The sequence below is a fragment of the Nematolebias whitei genome, chromosome 10 (assembly GCF_014905685.2).
Source record: "Nematolebias whitei isolate Nwh7 chromosome 10, NemWhi1, whole genome shotgun sequence".
NCBI classification, from domain to species: Eukaryota; Metazoa; Chordata; class Actinopteri; order Cyprinodontiformes; family Rivulidae; genus Nematolebias; species Nematolebias whitei.
Genome location: NC_056507.1, coordinates 24,675,047 through 24,688,825, shown reverse-complemented (window position 1 = coordinate 24,688,825; position 13,779 = coordinate 24,675,047). Strand labels below are relative to the sequence as shown.

The following is a 13,779-nucleotide window of genomic DNA, read 5'->3' as shown; positions in this document are numbered from 1 at the left end:
GAATGAGACAAACAGCCCTTTTTGTTTCTGCACATTTCTGCTCTTCAGGATAGAAAACGTGGCACCTTTAATACCCAAAGTAGTTCTTGTTCTTGTGTTCAATGGAGAGCATCCTGTGCTCCAGCAGCAACGTGTGGCATGGAGGCTGCACAGCTGCAGAAAGAAAAGCTCTGCAGGGAGTGGTGAAGGCTGCACAGAAGTCTGTTGGAGTCAGCCTCCCCACCATCACAGACATCTACACCTCTAGATGCAGGAAGAGAGCCACCTGCATCATGAAGGACCCCACTCACCCAGCACACACACTTTTTGTCTCGCTCCCCACAGGCAGAAGGTTGAGGAGCATTAAGTGTAGAACCACTAGGCTGAGGAACAGCTTCTACCCTGAAGTTTATTGTAGCCTACTGAAAAGAATCGTACAGTTAAAAAGCAGAATAATCTTTTAATGCTCTGCAGCTTTGATTTGTTTTAAAAGCCTGTTCACATGTGAAGAGGCCTCATGTGGATCGACTGCAGGTTTCCCACACTGACTGAGGTGATGGAAACAAGAAAGTCAGGCTCTGATTGATTTTAGTGCAAGCCTGAAGTAAACTGAGCCGGTTACGAAATGGTCATACGTGTCGGCGTGTGCCGCAGCTCCATTTGATGGCGTGTTCAACAACACCGAGAGGGAGAAACTTTCCAGTCGGTTTGTGATATGAATGGTCTCACTCACTCCTCCAGCTTAAATGTTTTGTTACACAAGTCTGCTGCTGCGAAACCAAAGTATTAGTCAAATGAAGCAACAAAAGACGACTTAGAGTGATGTTTTAATGTGGTTGGATGTTTAAAGCCGAAACGTTCATTTACAAAAATATTTTCAAATTCAAGTCACGCTGAATGGAAAGGCAGATAAAGTGCTTTCATGCATTTCTAATAACAAATGACTGTAAATCTACAGAAACGTGAAAGGCTGAACATGTAGTAAAAAAGAACAATCTCAAAGAAAAAAGTTGATGGTCTGCATTTATAGCAGGAAACAGCGTTACAGGTTACAGTGAACGGCACTTGACAGTGTCCCTGACCTCCTTTAGACTTGAGAGACTCCGTGTGCAGACTGGCCATGGATTAGGGCTAGCAGACACTTTGGCTGATTGTGTGCACTGTGGACTTCAGGGTGACGGGTTATCTGGGTTTGACTGGCTGTTTCTGTTCATCTTAAACTTGTTTGCAGGGGGAGATAAATGCGCCTTTAAGAGATTATTGCAGAGCGCAGAAAAATTCAGGCAGCAGGATCAACATAACAGAGGGTTTAGTTTGGAAAGTTTGAGAAACACTTTTCTTTAGAACTTCAGTCGTTACAAAATGTCAATGATGTCATGACCCACGCTGCCTGATAACTGAAATGTCAGTGCTAAAATAAAAACGTATTGGATCTGGTTCCTTGCTTATCTTTACTGTTGATCATTGTACCTAATCCGAGAATTAATTGTCTCTGTGGAAACGTTTTGAGTAATCATCTTGCCTGTCATAGATGGCTGTTTGAACGTCCTCAGCTCATGGAAACAGCGTGATCTCTGACCACACTGGCCAACTGGGGACCTAATCAAAGTGGGCCATGTTAAAACAATCCCAGTCTTACATTTTTCACAGCTGTTAAGATGCTTATTTTATAAACCTTTACTTCACGTTCACTTTCACATTACATGGTTATTTATTAAAAGTTTTCAGATTAATGTTCAAAACAGGGGAAGGCCTTTTTGATCATGGCCACACTTAGACTAACCATTAGCTTGTCAATCTGGTCAGGATTAAAGGAATAGTTGGGTGATTTTTGAAGTGTCACATTGTCAGATAGTACATAGTTTGTGTTGTATGAATTGTACAACACCAGAACACGTGGTATGAAGAAACTGACAAAGTTTTACTCAAGGCTAGGTTAAAGGCTAGCCAGTGTGGAACCTCTTTTGTATTGTGTTCAGGCTTTTAAAGCAGTTTATTAAAAAGGTTGCTCTGTGGTACTATGCTGATCTCCTGAGGCGGTTGCCTGAATCAGTGCACTGGTAGCTGTGTAAACTTTTGGACTGACCAGATGCACTCATCAGGTTTCTGAGGAGAATGACAGTCACCTACAAAACAACAAACTAAACCAATGGTGTAGTGCAAAAGGATAATGCTATTAAAGGAGCCCTGGTTTGGCTAACTGTTAGCATGGAGATGAACTTCTGCCCTTTTCTCTGTACTTCCTGTTTTACATCTGATGTCACAGCTCATAAGGTAACTATTTGACAAAACATCACTTCAAAGATCACCAGACCATCCCTTCAAATTCAATTTTTCCAAACTTCAGTAGCTCAAAGAGCTATCTATCGCAGGTAAGCTATTCATTGTTCATAATCTTTCCACAGAACCCTACTTCAAAAATAAAATCTGAACTAACCATTTAAAATGGTAGTAAAACTAAGTTCAAGTACAGATGAAATTTTTGTTACATGAAGTAAAATATGAGATATGACACATTTTTATGTGAACTGTCATCAGGAAAACACATCTCCATGGAAACGATGGAGCAAAAGACGAATCTGGTTCAATTGTTCTTCTGATAACAGGTTAACCTGGTTAAATGTTAGGTTAACCTGCTACATTTCACCCGGGTTGGTTCAAAATCAGATCCTTTGTCCGCGTACATCTCTATTTTATTTTCGTGTCACGTTCACAGATTTCGGCAGTTTCTCGGCAGGATCTTGTGAGACTGTCACAAGCTGTGAGGAACCAGAATCTCTTTCAGGATCAAAGCCATGAGTTCATCGTTGGTCCATCAGAGGAGCTGGATGTTAAAATGAAGGCCCCGGGGGCTCAGCCATAGCTGTGAGGGCTGCGGGGGTTTATAGGGGAAGAGTCTTCCCTCCCGCTCTGTCCAATCAGCTGGTAGAGCCGATGGCTGAGGTTTTGCACCTGACAGGTGCCAAGGGCGCACCCCACCCTCATCAGGTGACCATGACCCCTCGCACCACTGCTGTTGGCATGACGACGACCCCGTGACCCACGCTTCCAGATTGGCACCTGCAGCTGCAGGTTGTACCCATAAAGCGACAGGTCAGATGACTTCAGTGAGGGGTCTTTGTGCCATGAGGCTCTCCAGACTTGGTCTGGGATTTGATTCTCGATGGCGGCAGAAGGATCAGACGCTGTCGGAAGGATGCCAGGGGAAGACGGCTCTAATTCAGACGTTCTGGATAAACTCAACCTGAAACAAGAAGCGAAAAGGAAATGAGGGAGGAAATATTCATAGACAGAGCAAAATCAGCAGAAGACTGACACAGGTCCTGCTCCAGTTTCTGAGAGAAACCCCCAGAAACAGAAGTTCTGTGGGTCAGTCCTTTTTCAACATCTGAAATGTGAGCGAAGACGGACTGAAAGGAAAAGAGGGGAGAACAAAAAAGTGCATTTATAGAGGATTACAGAACTACAAAGGGCTCTTTTTAAAAATAAAAAGGTGACCAAAAAAGCAGAAAAGTTCACTAATGAAAACCAAATTTGATCACGATCCATTCTTCAATTGTTGTTGTTGTGTTGTTTTAATTTTTAACCATATTTATATACATGTAACCATAATTTTTAACCACACAAAGCATTTGTCTTTTTTTTTTTCTTCCAGGAACAAGATTGCAGACTTAATTTAAGATGCAGAGAAAAAAAAATGTATCAAAATAAAACAAAAGCTGACAGAGCAGTTAAACAAGATACAAAAATATAAATAAATAAAAATAACACACAAGAAACAAACTGGGAACATGCAGGAAACAAGCAATATGGCAGCCTGAAACCAGCAGTTAAAACAGACAGGAAGTGATCAGACGAATGGTAACAGCTGATGAATCCAGGAGCAGGCTGGAGATGAGCACTGGGACTGACTCGGGGTACAAAGGGAATGGAATCAGAGAGAAATAGGAAATAAAGTAGAAATGCATACGAAAAGCAAACACAAGGAACAAAAATTACAATAATCCATAATATGGAACTAAATGATATCAAACAACAACCCAAAGCTGATGAATCATGACATTTTTTTTCTTCTAAAATTCATAGAAGGCCTCTAAATAGTTTTGTTTGCTACTGCTGCTTAACTACATGCATACCCCCAACTCAAAGTACTCAAAGGTTCAAGGTTCTTTATTGTCATTCGCATCACATGTGATCCATGAGATGGAACGAACATGTGTACTCGAGGTCCCGTTTACACCCAAAACCATCAAAAATATAAAGTATAAAAAGAAACGGTATGCAAGGATCTAAGATATACGCTAAACACTAATAATGTAAAACAATACGATATATTGAGCAGCAGCCAGGACATGAGTCTGTAGTGAGCAGATAATCTGAATGAATACAGCAGTTTAAAGGCAAGAGATCAGCAGCATGGATAATAATCAGCAGCACAAATAAGTCGAGGATCAGCAGCATGGATAAAGTACTGAGAAGTTTTTTGTTTTGTTTTGTTTTCTGATCAGTTATTTAAGGAAAAACCACAACTGCTGTATAAAATATATGTTAGTGATCCGTAAAGTTTGATCATCTTACATTTAATCAGTCTAGCGAGGATCAAAATATTATCTTGAGTTAATCAAGTGCAGCGTGTTTGTTGTGACACATCCCACAAGAAACAGAGAACAGGAGTGAGACGACAGAGACTCTCCGTCTCGCCTTCCTGCTGTCTTCAGCTCTTTTTTCCTCTTGTCCTCGTGTTCTGTAATAACATTCTTTTTAAATGAATTCCTCTCTCCTTCTTAGACGTTCCAGATTCAAATCAGCTTTGTTTAGATGTAACAAAATTGGACACAGTTCAAAATTGTTTTAATCATTTTACTCATGTGGTTGTTTCCTATAGTACACATGATTCAAACTTAAGGCCCGAGGGCCAAATATGGCCTTTGCTAACATTTTATTTGGCCTTAAGACAATATTTTAAAAGTAAATAATCTTTATTCCTTCTCATTTTGCTTAAAAACTGAGCATACCTTACTGAGTGCAGACTTCTTTTGAATACGTTTGCTTTTGAAACTTTAAAATCAGTTTGAATTTATCAGTAAGCTTGGATTTTAATGCAGAAAAAGCGACAGAGAACATCAAATGAGAGTAATCAAACTCTTGCTGAGGGACCTACAACCAAGAAAAGCTGTCAGGTATTTGACTGGAGTTAATGTATTCACTGAAATTGTCCCTTGATTTGAAAAAAAGCTTTTAATTTTGGCCCCTTTTCTAACTGAGTTTGACACCCCAATACAGTGAAAGGACCCAGGGGTGGACGAGAAACTTTCTTTTGGTTTTACGTGGAGATTTACAGGCACAGAGATGAAAAAAAATATATAAATACATTTACTTTAACTTCTTTTCAACATGAGGCTGCAGGGTGGCATCATTTTGAAAAATGATAAAGTCTCTAAAATCTTCATTTAAGAACAGCTGCAGCACAAAATCTATTGAACTTATGCTCAACTACAGCTTGTTTTACTTCTAAATCTTCAATTAAATTTATTTCCAGTTATAAAAATGCACAGAAATGTTTTGCCCATCTAACCCCGTCTAGACGAGTTTCACGTGGGACAACCTAAGTGTTGGTTTCCAGGGTAAGGAGCAGAAGAGCTCTAATCCTTTAACATCAACAGTGGATAAATTGACTCAGTGCAAGTGGTCACTCAGGAGTAATGAGGACAAAATGTCTTTCAGCTCTTTCTCACAACTTTTAGGCACTTTGCAGCTTTTGTTCGGCCTCGGTGCTGCTCTTCCTGCAGAGCGCAGAGATTCACACAAAGTTGGAAACAAGTTGTTGAACATAGCAGAACATGCAGCAGCTAAAAAACTATGGACCAATCATCATCTTCGAAGCATAACTTCCTCCTAGTCCTTTGGGATATTTTAAACACATCTTTCATTCAACCTTTATTTAAACAGATACATCTACATGTTGATTGCTGCTTGTTGATGTAAGTTTAACAGAGCAGTTTAAGAACATCTCCATAAACTTTCTGGAAGGCACCAGGATGCCAAGTGCCTTTTCCACTGAGTGATGAGGGGAAACGGCTACATACTAAAGGCACAGACTTTAAGATGAGGGCATGGAAAGCATATACCAGTAGCTTGTCTATTCTGTAAGTGTGCTACATTCATGTGGCATGTTGCACATGTAACCCAGCTGCAATAATGCCAACGTGTGTATCTGTGTGTGTGTGTGTCTCACTAGATGTCAGAATGTTGAGTGAATGGATGAATGTGTGTGTGTCGGGTTGACAGAGAGAGGACAACGTGTCCAACCAGAGTAGTGATCAAAATACCAGTCAGGGCTGGTTTCAGGGTAAAGATCAGGCCTGGCACACTGATCACAGCATCTTCCCATTTTATCTCCCGCTGCTTAAAGGCCAAGGTGGCTGATGATATTTGTGACCATTTGTCTGTGTGTTTGTGCTTGTTACCAAATATCCACTGTAAAAATAATAATAATTGTACATTTTATAATGAAACGTACAGAAAGTAATCGTTGGATGTTACTTTTCAACTGCTGAACCATTCCAGTTATTCCAATTAGCTGCAACATTAGCAACACATAACTTATTCAGTTTTGCAGATATTGTTCTAAACTTTATTATGGTAGTAGCTGAGAGACATTCACAACTTTAGGCATGCCATCTGGCAATATTGCACAAGATTGCTCAGTTTAAAGCTCTGGTGTGAACGGCGATGGACAATATGCATTCCTTCTTTGGCTTGTTTTGCACCTGCAAGACCTCCACACCTGTAAACCAATTCATTCCTCACATGTGACGCCATCTGTCTGACAGCTGAAACTTCAGACAAAGTGGCTCCTGAAGCAGGACAAAGATCCTAAACACAGCATCAAATTCTCAACAGGGTGGCTGGGAAAAATAAAGAATCAGTATAACGTCACAGTCAAAGTCCAGACCTCAAGTCGACTAAAATGCTGAAGCAGGACTCAGAGAAAGCTGTGAATTAACAAATCCTTCAATTGTTAACAAGCTGAAAGACCAACAAGAAGAGTGGGCCAGAGCAGCGTGACAAACGATTATACAGAAGATGATTCTCTGGCCACCATGAAGTCAGCCCCACGTCCATGTTTGAATCCACCAGAGTTCACTTTAAAATGAAGACAAGCAGATGTGGACCAGTTTTTCAATAACTACCATGAAACTGTGTTCATTTTGTGTTTTTATAGGTCCTTTTGCTTTTGAGATAAGTTGGAGACATTTTTTTTTTTCTTTCGTCTTTTCCATTTTTTAGGTCTCCACAGCGAGTCGTCCTCCTCCATCTCACTCTGTCCTCACTCCAGCTACCTCCATGTCCTCTCTATCTTCATCCATATATCTCCTCTTTGTCTTTTTCCTGGAAGCTGCATTTCTAACATCCTTCTACCAGTATACCCACTGTCCCTCCTCTGGACATGTCCAAACCATCTCAGTCTGGTCTCTCTAACTTTATCTCCCAGTTGTTCAACCTGTGCTGTACCTCTGATGATCTCATCTCATCCATCTTTGTCACTCCTAAGGAGAACTTCAACATCTTCATTTTTGCTACTTCCAGTTCTTTCTATGTCCAGTCTTTCTGTCATTGCCACTGTCTTGTAAACTTTTCCTTTGACCTTTAGAGCCACCCTTGTTACAAATCACTCCTGAAAAAGTTCTTCATCCTCCCTGGAATCTCCTTCATCTCTTTTCCATACTTCCCATTTTCCTGGACAGTTTACCCTAGGTAAAGCCTGATGAAACCTTCTGGGTGGAAGGTGAAACGTTTCAGCACAAAAAAAAAGAAACTGTCCAGATGACCTGACTGAAAGTTATTGGATTGTATACCTGGATTATTGAGCATGGACATTGTTGGTTTTGAACCAGTTTGACATGACTGTCGAAGAGGAAGAGGGCCAGCACTGGAGGAGGGGGCGTGCCAAATAGACCATCTTAGCACCAACAGAACTGGTTTGTTCCACTTTGGAGTAAGCTGTTGGGGGAAGAATCAGTTTTGTGTTGTGTGTTTCCTTGACTGATGAAGCCTTCTGGATGGAAGGTGAAACATTTCAGCACAACAGCAAAAAAAGAAACTGTCCAGATGACCTGACTAAAAATTGTTGGATTGTATACCTGGATGATTGAGCATGGACTTTGTTGGTTTACCCTAGGTACCACTGCAACAAAATCACAAGGGGTTTGAGACAAGTTGTGACAACCTACTACTAGTTTACATGTTTAAAATTCAAGCAACGAGGTTGCGAGCCTCCGTGACTCAAGCGGGGAAACTGAAAACCTCCTACAGTCACATCTCAGTGAGACACTGCCTTTAACAACGGGATGATAACTTTATTTTGTTCAAACTTAACCAAACTACTCACGACAGACAAAGCACCGAACACAGGAAAGACAGAAGAAGTCCGTCCATTCATTATATTTACCTGCTTCTTCCTTTCTGGGACGCCGGTGCCCATATCCAGCAGTCACTGTGCACGAGGCGGGACACCCTGGACAGGTCTCCAGTCCATCACAGGGACACATGGAGACAACACTTTCCTTCACACCTAGTCTAACATGCATGTTTTTGGTATGTGGGAGGAAACCGGAGTACCCGGAGAAAACCCACACATGCACGAAGAGAACATACAAACTCCACCCAGAAAGGTCCCCAGCCAGGATTCGATCCAGCAACCTTCTTCATAAGAGGCAACAGTGATTTTGTAGAGTAAGAAAGTTTCACAGTAATCAACACGTCATTATGAAAGTGTAGCTCGTGCTCCTTTAATTTTGTAACCTTTTATCCTTTCTGTGGGCTGTCATTGAGGCTGTGAACCTGTGAAGAGACCACAAGGAGCTTCTCCAACATTCCTCCCATGTTCAGACACAGCATGGGGTTGTCCACAGACAAAGTAAAGACACACACACACACACCTTCCTGCTGTAACCCCCTAAACTTTTTGTCCCCGTCAGACCATTTCAGAACCTTCTCCGTGTCTTTCTCTGGCTACCGGAGGACACTTGAGTTTCTCTCTCCTCGTTTGGCAGCAGTTCAACACATCAGTCCGTGTTAATTAACTTTGAGACACTTTAACTCTCTCCTCTTTATCCAGAAAGCTTTCTGTTGTAAACCTGTACTTAAATTGTCCTGGTATTCTTGCAGCACATTTATATGGACCTGAAGTAGTTTTCCAAGTGAACAATGTAAGCTAAATCCCTCTTGCGTAACCTTCTTGTGTCTGACTTTCACCTTATTGTTTTGTGTGTTTTAGTTTGTCGTGTTGTGGCTGTTTGTGTGCAGCGTGGCCCCTCGGTATGCACATGTATCCCCGTCCTAAATCCCATTAAATCGCTCTCACCTCTGTCTCACCTCCTGCTGCTGAGAGGAATTACCTTTCTCTGTAGCTGGACCTTGTTCTCACATTAATTACTGCCCAAAACACAGGACTACATCAGAATATTATTTTAAATTGCACACGTAAAGTCTAACAGAAAAAGTTACAAAAACACAAAATTTGCTCTTTTGTTTTGTGCATCAACAATCTGAAAGATAATCCAAGTAAATAATAAACAAACGATCATCTATTTAATGTAGGCATTTTATTAAAAAGCAAATAAAGTTGCGACCTTTAGCAGTTTTAATTTAAAATAACTGAAATATTAAGTTTGGTGTTATTTTTGTGCGATTTTAAACTAATTTGCAACTTAATATACAATTGAGTTTGTTATAACCAATTACCAGACAAATATCGATTGTAGATTTTCACCTAAGATCATCTTATAATGAGAGTAACAAGAAGGGATGGAGTTAAACAAGTTTTATGTGCAATCACATACAATGTAGCTAAATTTTACTCTCAGAGAATCTGCTGTGAACATCTCTCAGCTGCAGCCACGTCAAGTTTTAACCCATTATCTGTAAAACTGACCGAGTTTCCACCTATTTTGTGCTGTTAATTTTGATTAGCTGCAGTGGCCATCTTGATTGGAACTGACTCCAGAAGGTAATTATCCATAGATGCACATCCATTGATTTCTTTCTGCAAGTTTCATTAAAATCCATTCAGCGGTTCATGAGATATTTTGCTAACAGACAAACAGGGTTGACTCCCAACAGTTATTGTTAATGCTTTAAGTAAAGATATTTCACAATGTGTATAGCTCAAAGCGTGTGCTGGGGATGATGCTCAGCTACTACCACACTAAACTTTACCTCAATATCTGTAAAACATTGCTGAATGTGACTAATAAAGGTTTTGTTTACCTGTCTCTGTGACCTCCCTGCGCTGTCAGAACCCGGGTCTGGACCTTCAGAGGCAGGAGGCTGAGCAGCAGCAGCCACACCAGAGAGGGGCCCCACATAATGACCCTCAACAGAAACAGCAAGGATCAAATCTCTACTCAAAGTAAATAAAATGTCCAGAAGTGAGCGTTGAATCTAAAACCGCCTCCAGGAGGTGAAATGTCCACTAAAGGTGAAGGACAGCATCGTCAGGTGTGTCTGCTCCATCTGCCCCTCAACACTCTGAAACCTTGAAGCAGCTGGACGTTGCTCATTTATAAAGCCCTGCTGACACAGGAGGAGGAGGAGGAGGAGGGAGGCTTATTTTCTGCCCTTCTCAACAACCAAACCTCCAACAAAACCCACAACTTCATTAAATCTGCTCATCTAACGTTAGGTTTAGAAATAAACCACATCTCGACTTCTTGTGAGGTAACAGATTTTATAGATGACTTTTTTGATTATTTGTCTCACGGTGAACTTAGTTGGTTCCCAGAGGGAGATTAATTTGCTGACATAAGCTGCTGAAGCTATCATTTACAGCAAAGTCCGAAGAAAAAGCTCCTGCTTTCATGGAGCATATTTTCTACACAACAAAGCCTTCATCATGTAGATCTGAGGATGATGAGCTGAAACTGTTGACGTAGGTTTTCTACATTCATCTATGAAAACTGACTCGTGCAAAACATAAGTTTGATTAATGAGGTTGACTCCTCCTTGACTTGGTTCTGTATTTTAACATTTTGAGAAGCTCTGATAAATAAACTTGTCATGACTTTGTTTTCACTGTTTCCTTATTCTTCCAGAAGTTTTTTGACTTTTAACAACACCTGCACACTTTGATATTTTAGCCATTAATCAATCAAAAACATTCAGCTCATAAAAAAAAAATATATATATATATATATATTTTAAATATGTTTTATCTGTTAGCCTTTTGATACTTTTAGCTTTTAGTTTATATTTTGCTAGTTTTAGCACTTAGCTTGAATTTGCTACTTTGTGTTTGTAGTAGACTTTTCGTTATTCTTAGCTTTAAGCTACCCTTTGGCTACTTTTAGATTTTAGCTAACCATTTGCTACTTTTAGCTAGCTTATTCTACTTTAATACTTAATTACCTGTATCTTTTTTTTTTTACTTTTAGATTTAGCTAGCTTTTTGCTTTTTTGTGTTTGTAGTAGGCTTTTTTGTTACTTTCAGCTTTTGACTTTCAGCTACTTTTGAATTTTGGCTATCAATTTGCTACTTTTAGCTAGCCTTTTGCAATTTTAGCTCCTAGCCTCTTGATATGTTTAGCTTTTAGGTTATATTTAGCTAGTTTTAGCATTAAGCTATCATTTGCTACTTTGTGTTTGTAGTGGGCTTTTTTGTTACTCAGCTTTTAGATATCTTTTGCCTACTTTTGGATTTTAGCTATCCATTTGCAACCTTTAGCTAGCTTCTTGCAATTTTAGCTCATAGTCTCTTGATACTTTTAGATTTTAATTTACCTTTTGCTAGTTTTAGCATTTAGCTATCATTTGCATTTGCAGCTTTGTGTTTGTAGTAGGCTTTTTCTCAAGTTTTAGCTAACCTTTGGCTACTTTTAGATTTTAGCTAAACTTTTGCTAATTTTAGCTAGCTTTTTGCTACTTTAACTCTTAATTATCTTTTTGTTACTTCTAGCTTTTAGCTAGCTTTTTGCTACTTTGACCTTCTTTATAGCCTTTTTAACTATTATCTTTTGGCTAATGTTTTGCTACTTTTAGCTTTAACTGCTCAGTTTCAGCTTCTTCAGCAGCCATTCAGCGTTCACTCCATTTCTCCAGTTATTTCGGAAAACAAGAACAACTTCTAACCTGAAAATTCTCCTTTTATTATACCAAAACCAAGCTAGATTTGAAATAAGCTGCTAAATTTAAGCCTTGTAAAAGTCCAGAGAAGTTAAAAAAAGACTCTGTCAAACTTTAAAATGTTTGGATGGTTGTATTATCCATGGACAACACTTTATAACACAAAAACAAACTCATTCAAAGCTGTGTGCATGCAGCAACAAACAAAGCTGACATTTCTTTTCTCACCTGAACACGACTCCGACTCCATAAGACTAGAAAATAAAACATCACCTCTAACCCACGCAGTTTGAAGACACCAAGAACAGAAACAGGATGTTCTGGTTTGGACCAGTCCTCTGCACAGCAATTTGATGGATTCAAACTGTAACGTTTGTCCTAAAAAGCAAAAAATGAACTTGTGCAGGAATAACTCAGAGAGCTGACTCAGCAGCTTTTCTTCATCAGTTCTGAGGGTTCAGATTCAAAGATCTGCAGATGTCAGTACACATTAACGAACTCGTGCACCTTCTGCGGATCTGCCAGTTTCTCTCCTATTCTGGTGTCTGGCTGAAATTGTTTAAAAGTCAAAGATCCACTGAAACGATCGTGTTCTCATTTCAGCTTGAGAAAGAACTTCTCTTCTCTGCGGAGGAGGACACTCAGTCTGAATCTAATTAAACGTCTGATGATCTGTACGTGGAGGTGGCTTCAGCTCTTCATTAAAGGCCTGTGTGAGTGTGTGTGACTCAGCAGTTTGCAGTCCAAGCTCAGTTTGCAGCTCAGCTCAGTCCAGCAGGTGCATTAACATCTCTTCAGTGGACACAAAGAACAAACGTCTGAGTGTGTGAGTGTATTTTTAAACTGTCCAGATTTATTTTCTCTTCATCTGAGCCCCAGCGGGAAACAAAATACTTTGTAAAGTTTCAGTTTCCCTCTAAAATTAGAGAGGAAATTTAAAGTCCTGTATTAATAATCTCAGAAACAACCATCAATACAGAGTTTCAAGAAAAGAAAAGAAAAAATGTCAATTTCTGACGTTAAATTCAAAATAAGAGTTTGTTTAATTAGTATCGAAGCAGGGGCGTCTTTACTGCTGGGTGTCCTCCCCCTGAAAATTGTGAATAAACTAGATGCCATTTCCTGCATTCTGATGTATTTCAACGGGTTGTAAACACTTGATTCTATAAATGTTAAAGAGAGACAGGTTCCTCATTCAACTAGTCCATATATGTCATATGTCAAGTATGTCATATATATCACTGTGCCAAGCAATAGTGATATATATACTGTATATACATATATTTTTTAGTTTATTTTTTAGTTTTTTCAACCTGCATGTAAAACAAAATAATTTACAGATTCCTTTCTACCTTGGTGCCACCACAATTTTTACCACTTCATAATTTTTATTGCCTTCACAATCTTCTTAATAACATCCATCTCCCTTCCCCCCTTGTTTTCCTTTCCACTATTCTTTCCTCATACGCTGATATTACCAATTTTACTTTTCAGAAAACATGATACTTGGGTTCTTTCTCCATAACATGATATTTATCCTTCATGGTATTCTCTTTGACCCCATCAGCTTGACTTTTCAAATCTTAGGGCAAAGACAAAACAAGCTCAAATTAGAAAAAGCTTCCAAAAATGATCCACCTTCTGGCAAATCTCCCTCATGTCCTGTTCAAGTCTATC

The 13,779-nt window shown here is 39.6% G+C and overlaps 1 protein-coding gene across 1 annotated transcript; it reads right to left on the bottom strand.

Annotated features, from left to right (window-relative positions):
• Positions 1 to 2,802: 2,802 nt before the first annotated feature.
• Positions 2,803 to 10,407, bottom strand: adm2b (adrenomedullin 2b). Its single transcript, XM_037682863.1, has 2 exons — positions 10,252 to 10,407; positions 2,803 to 3,223 (listed from the first exon to the last, which is right to left on the bottom strand). Exons 1-2 carry the CDS (start codon positions 10,347 to 10,349, stop codon positions 2,833 to 2,835), a joined length of 489 nt encoding a protein of 162 aa, XP_037538791.1. The 5' UTR covers positions 10,350 to 10,407; the 3' UTR covers positions 2,803 to 2,832.
• Between the last annotated feature and the right edge of the window lie 3,372 nt (positions 10,408 to 13,779).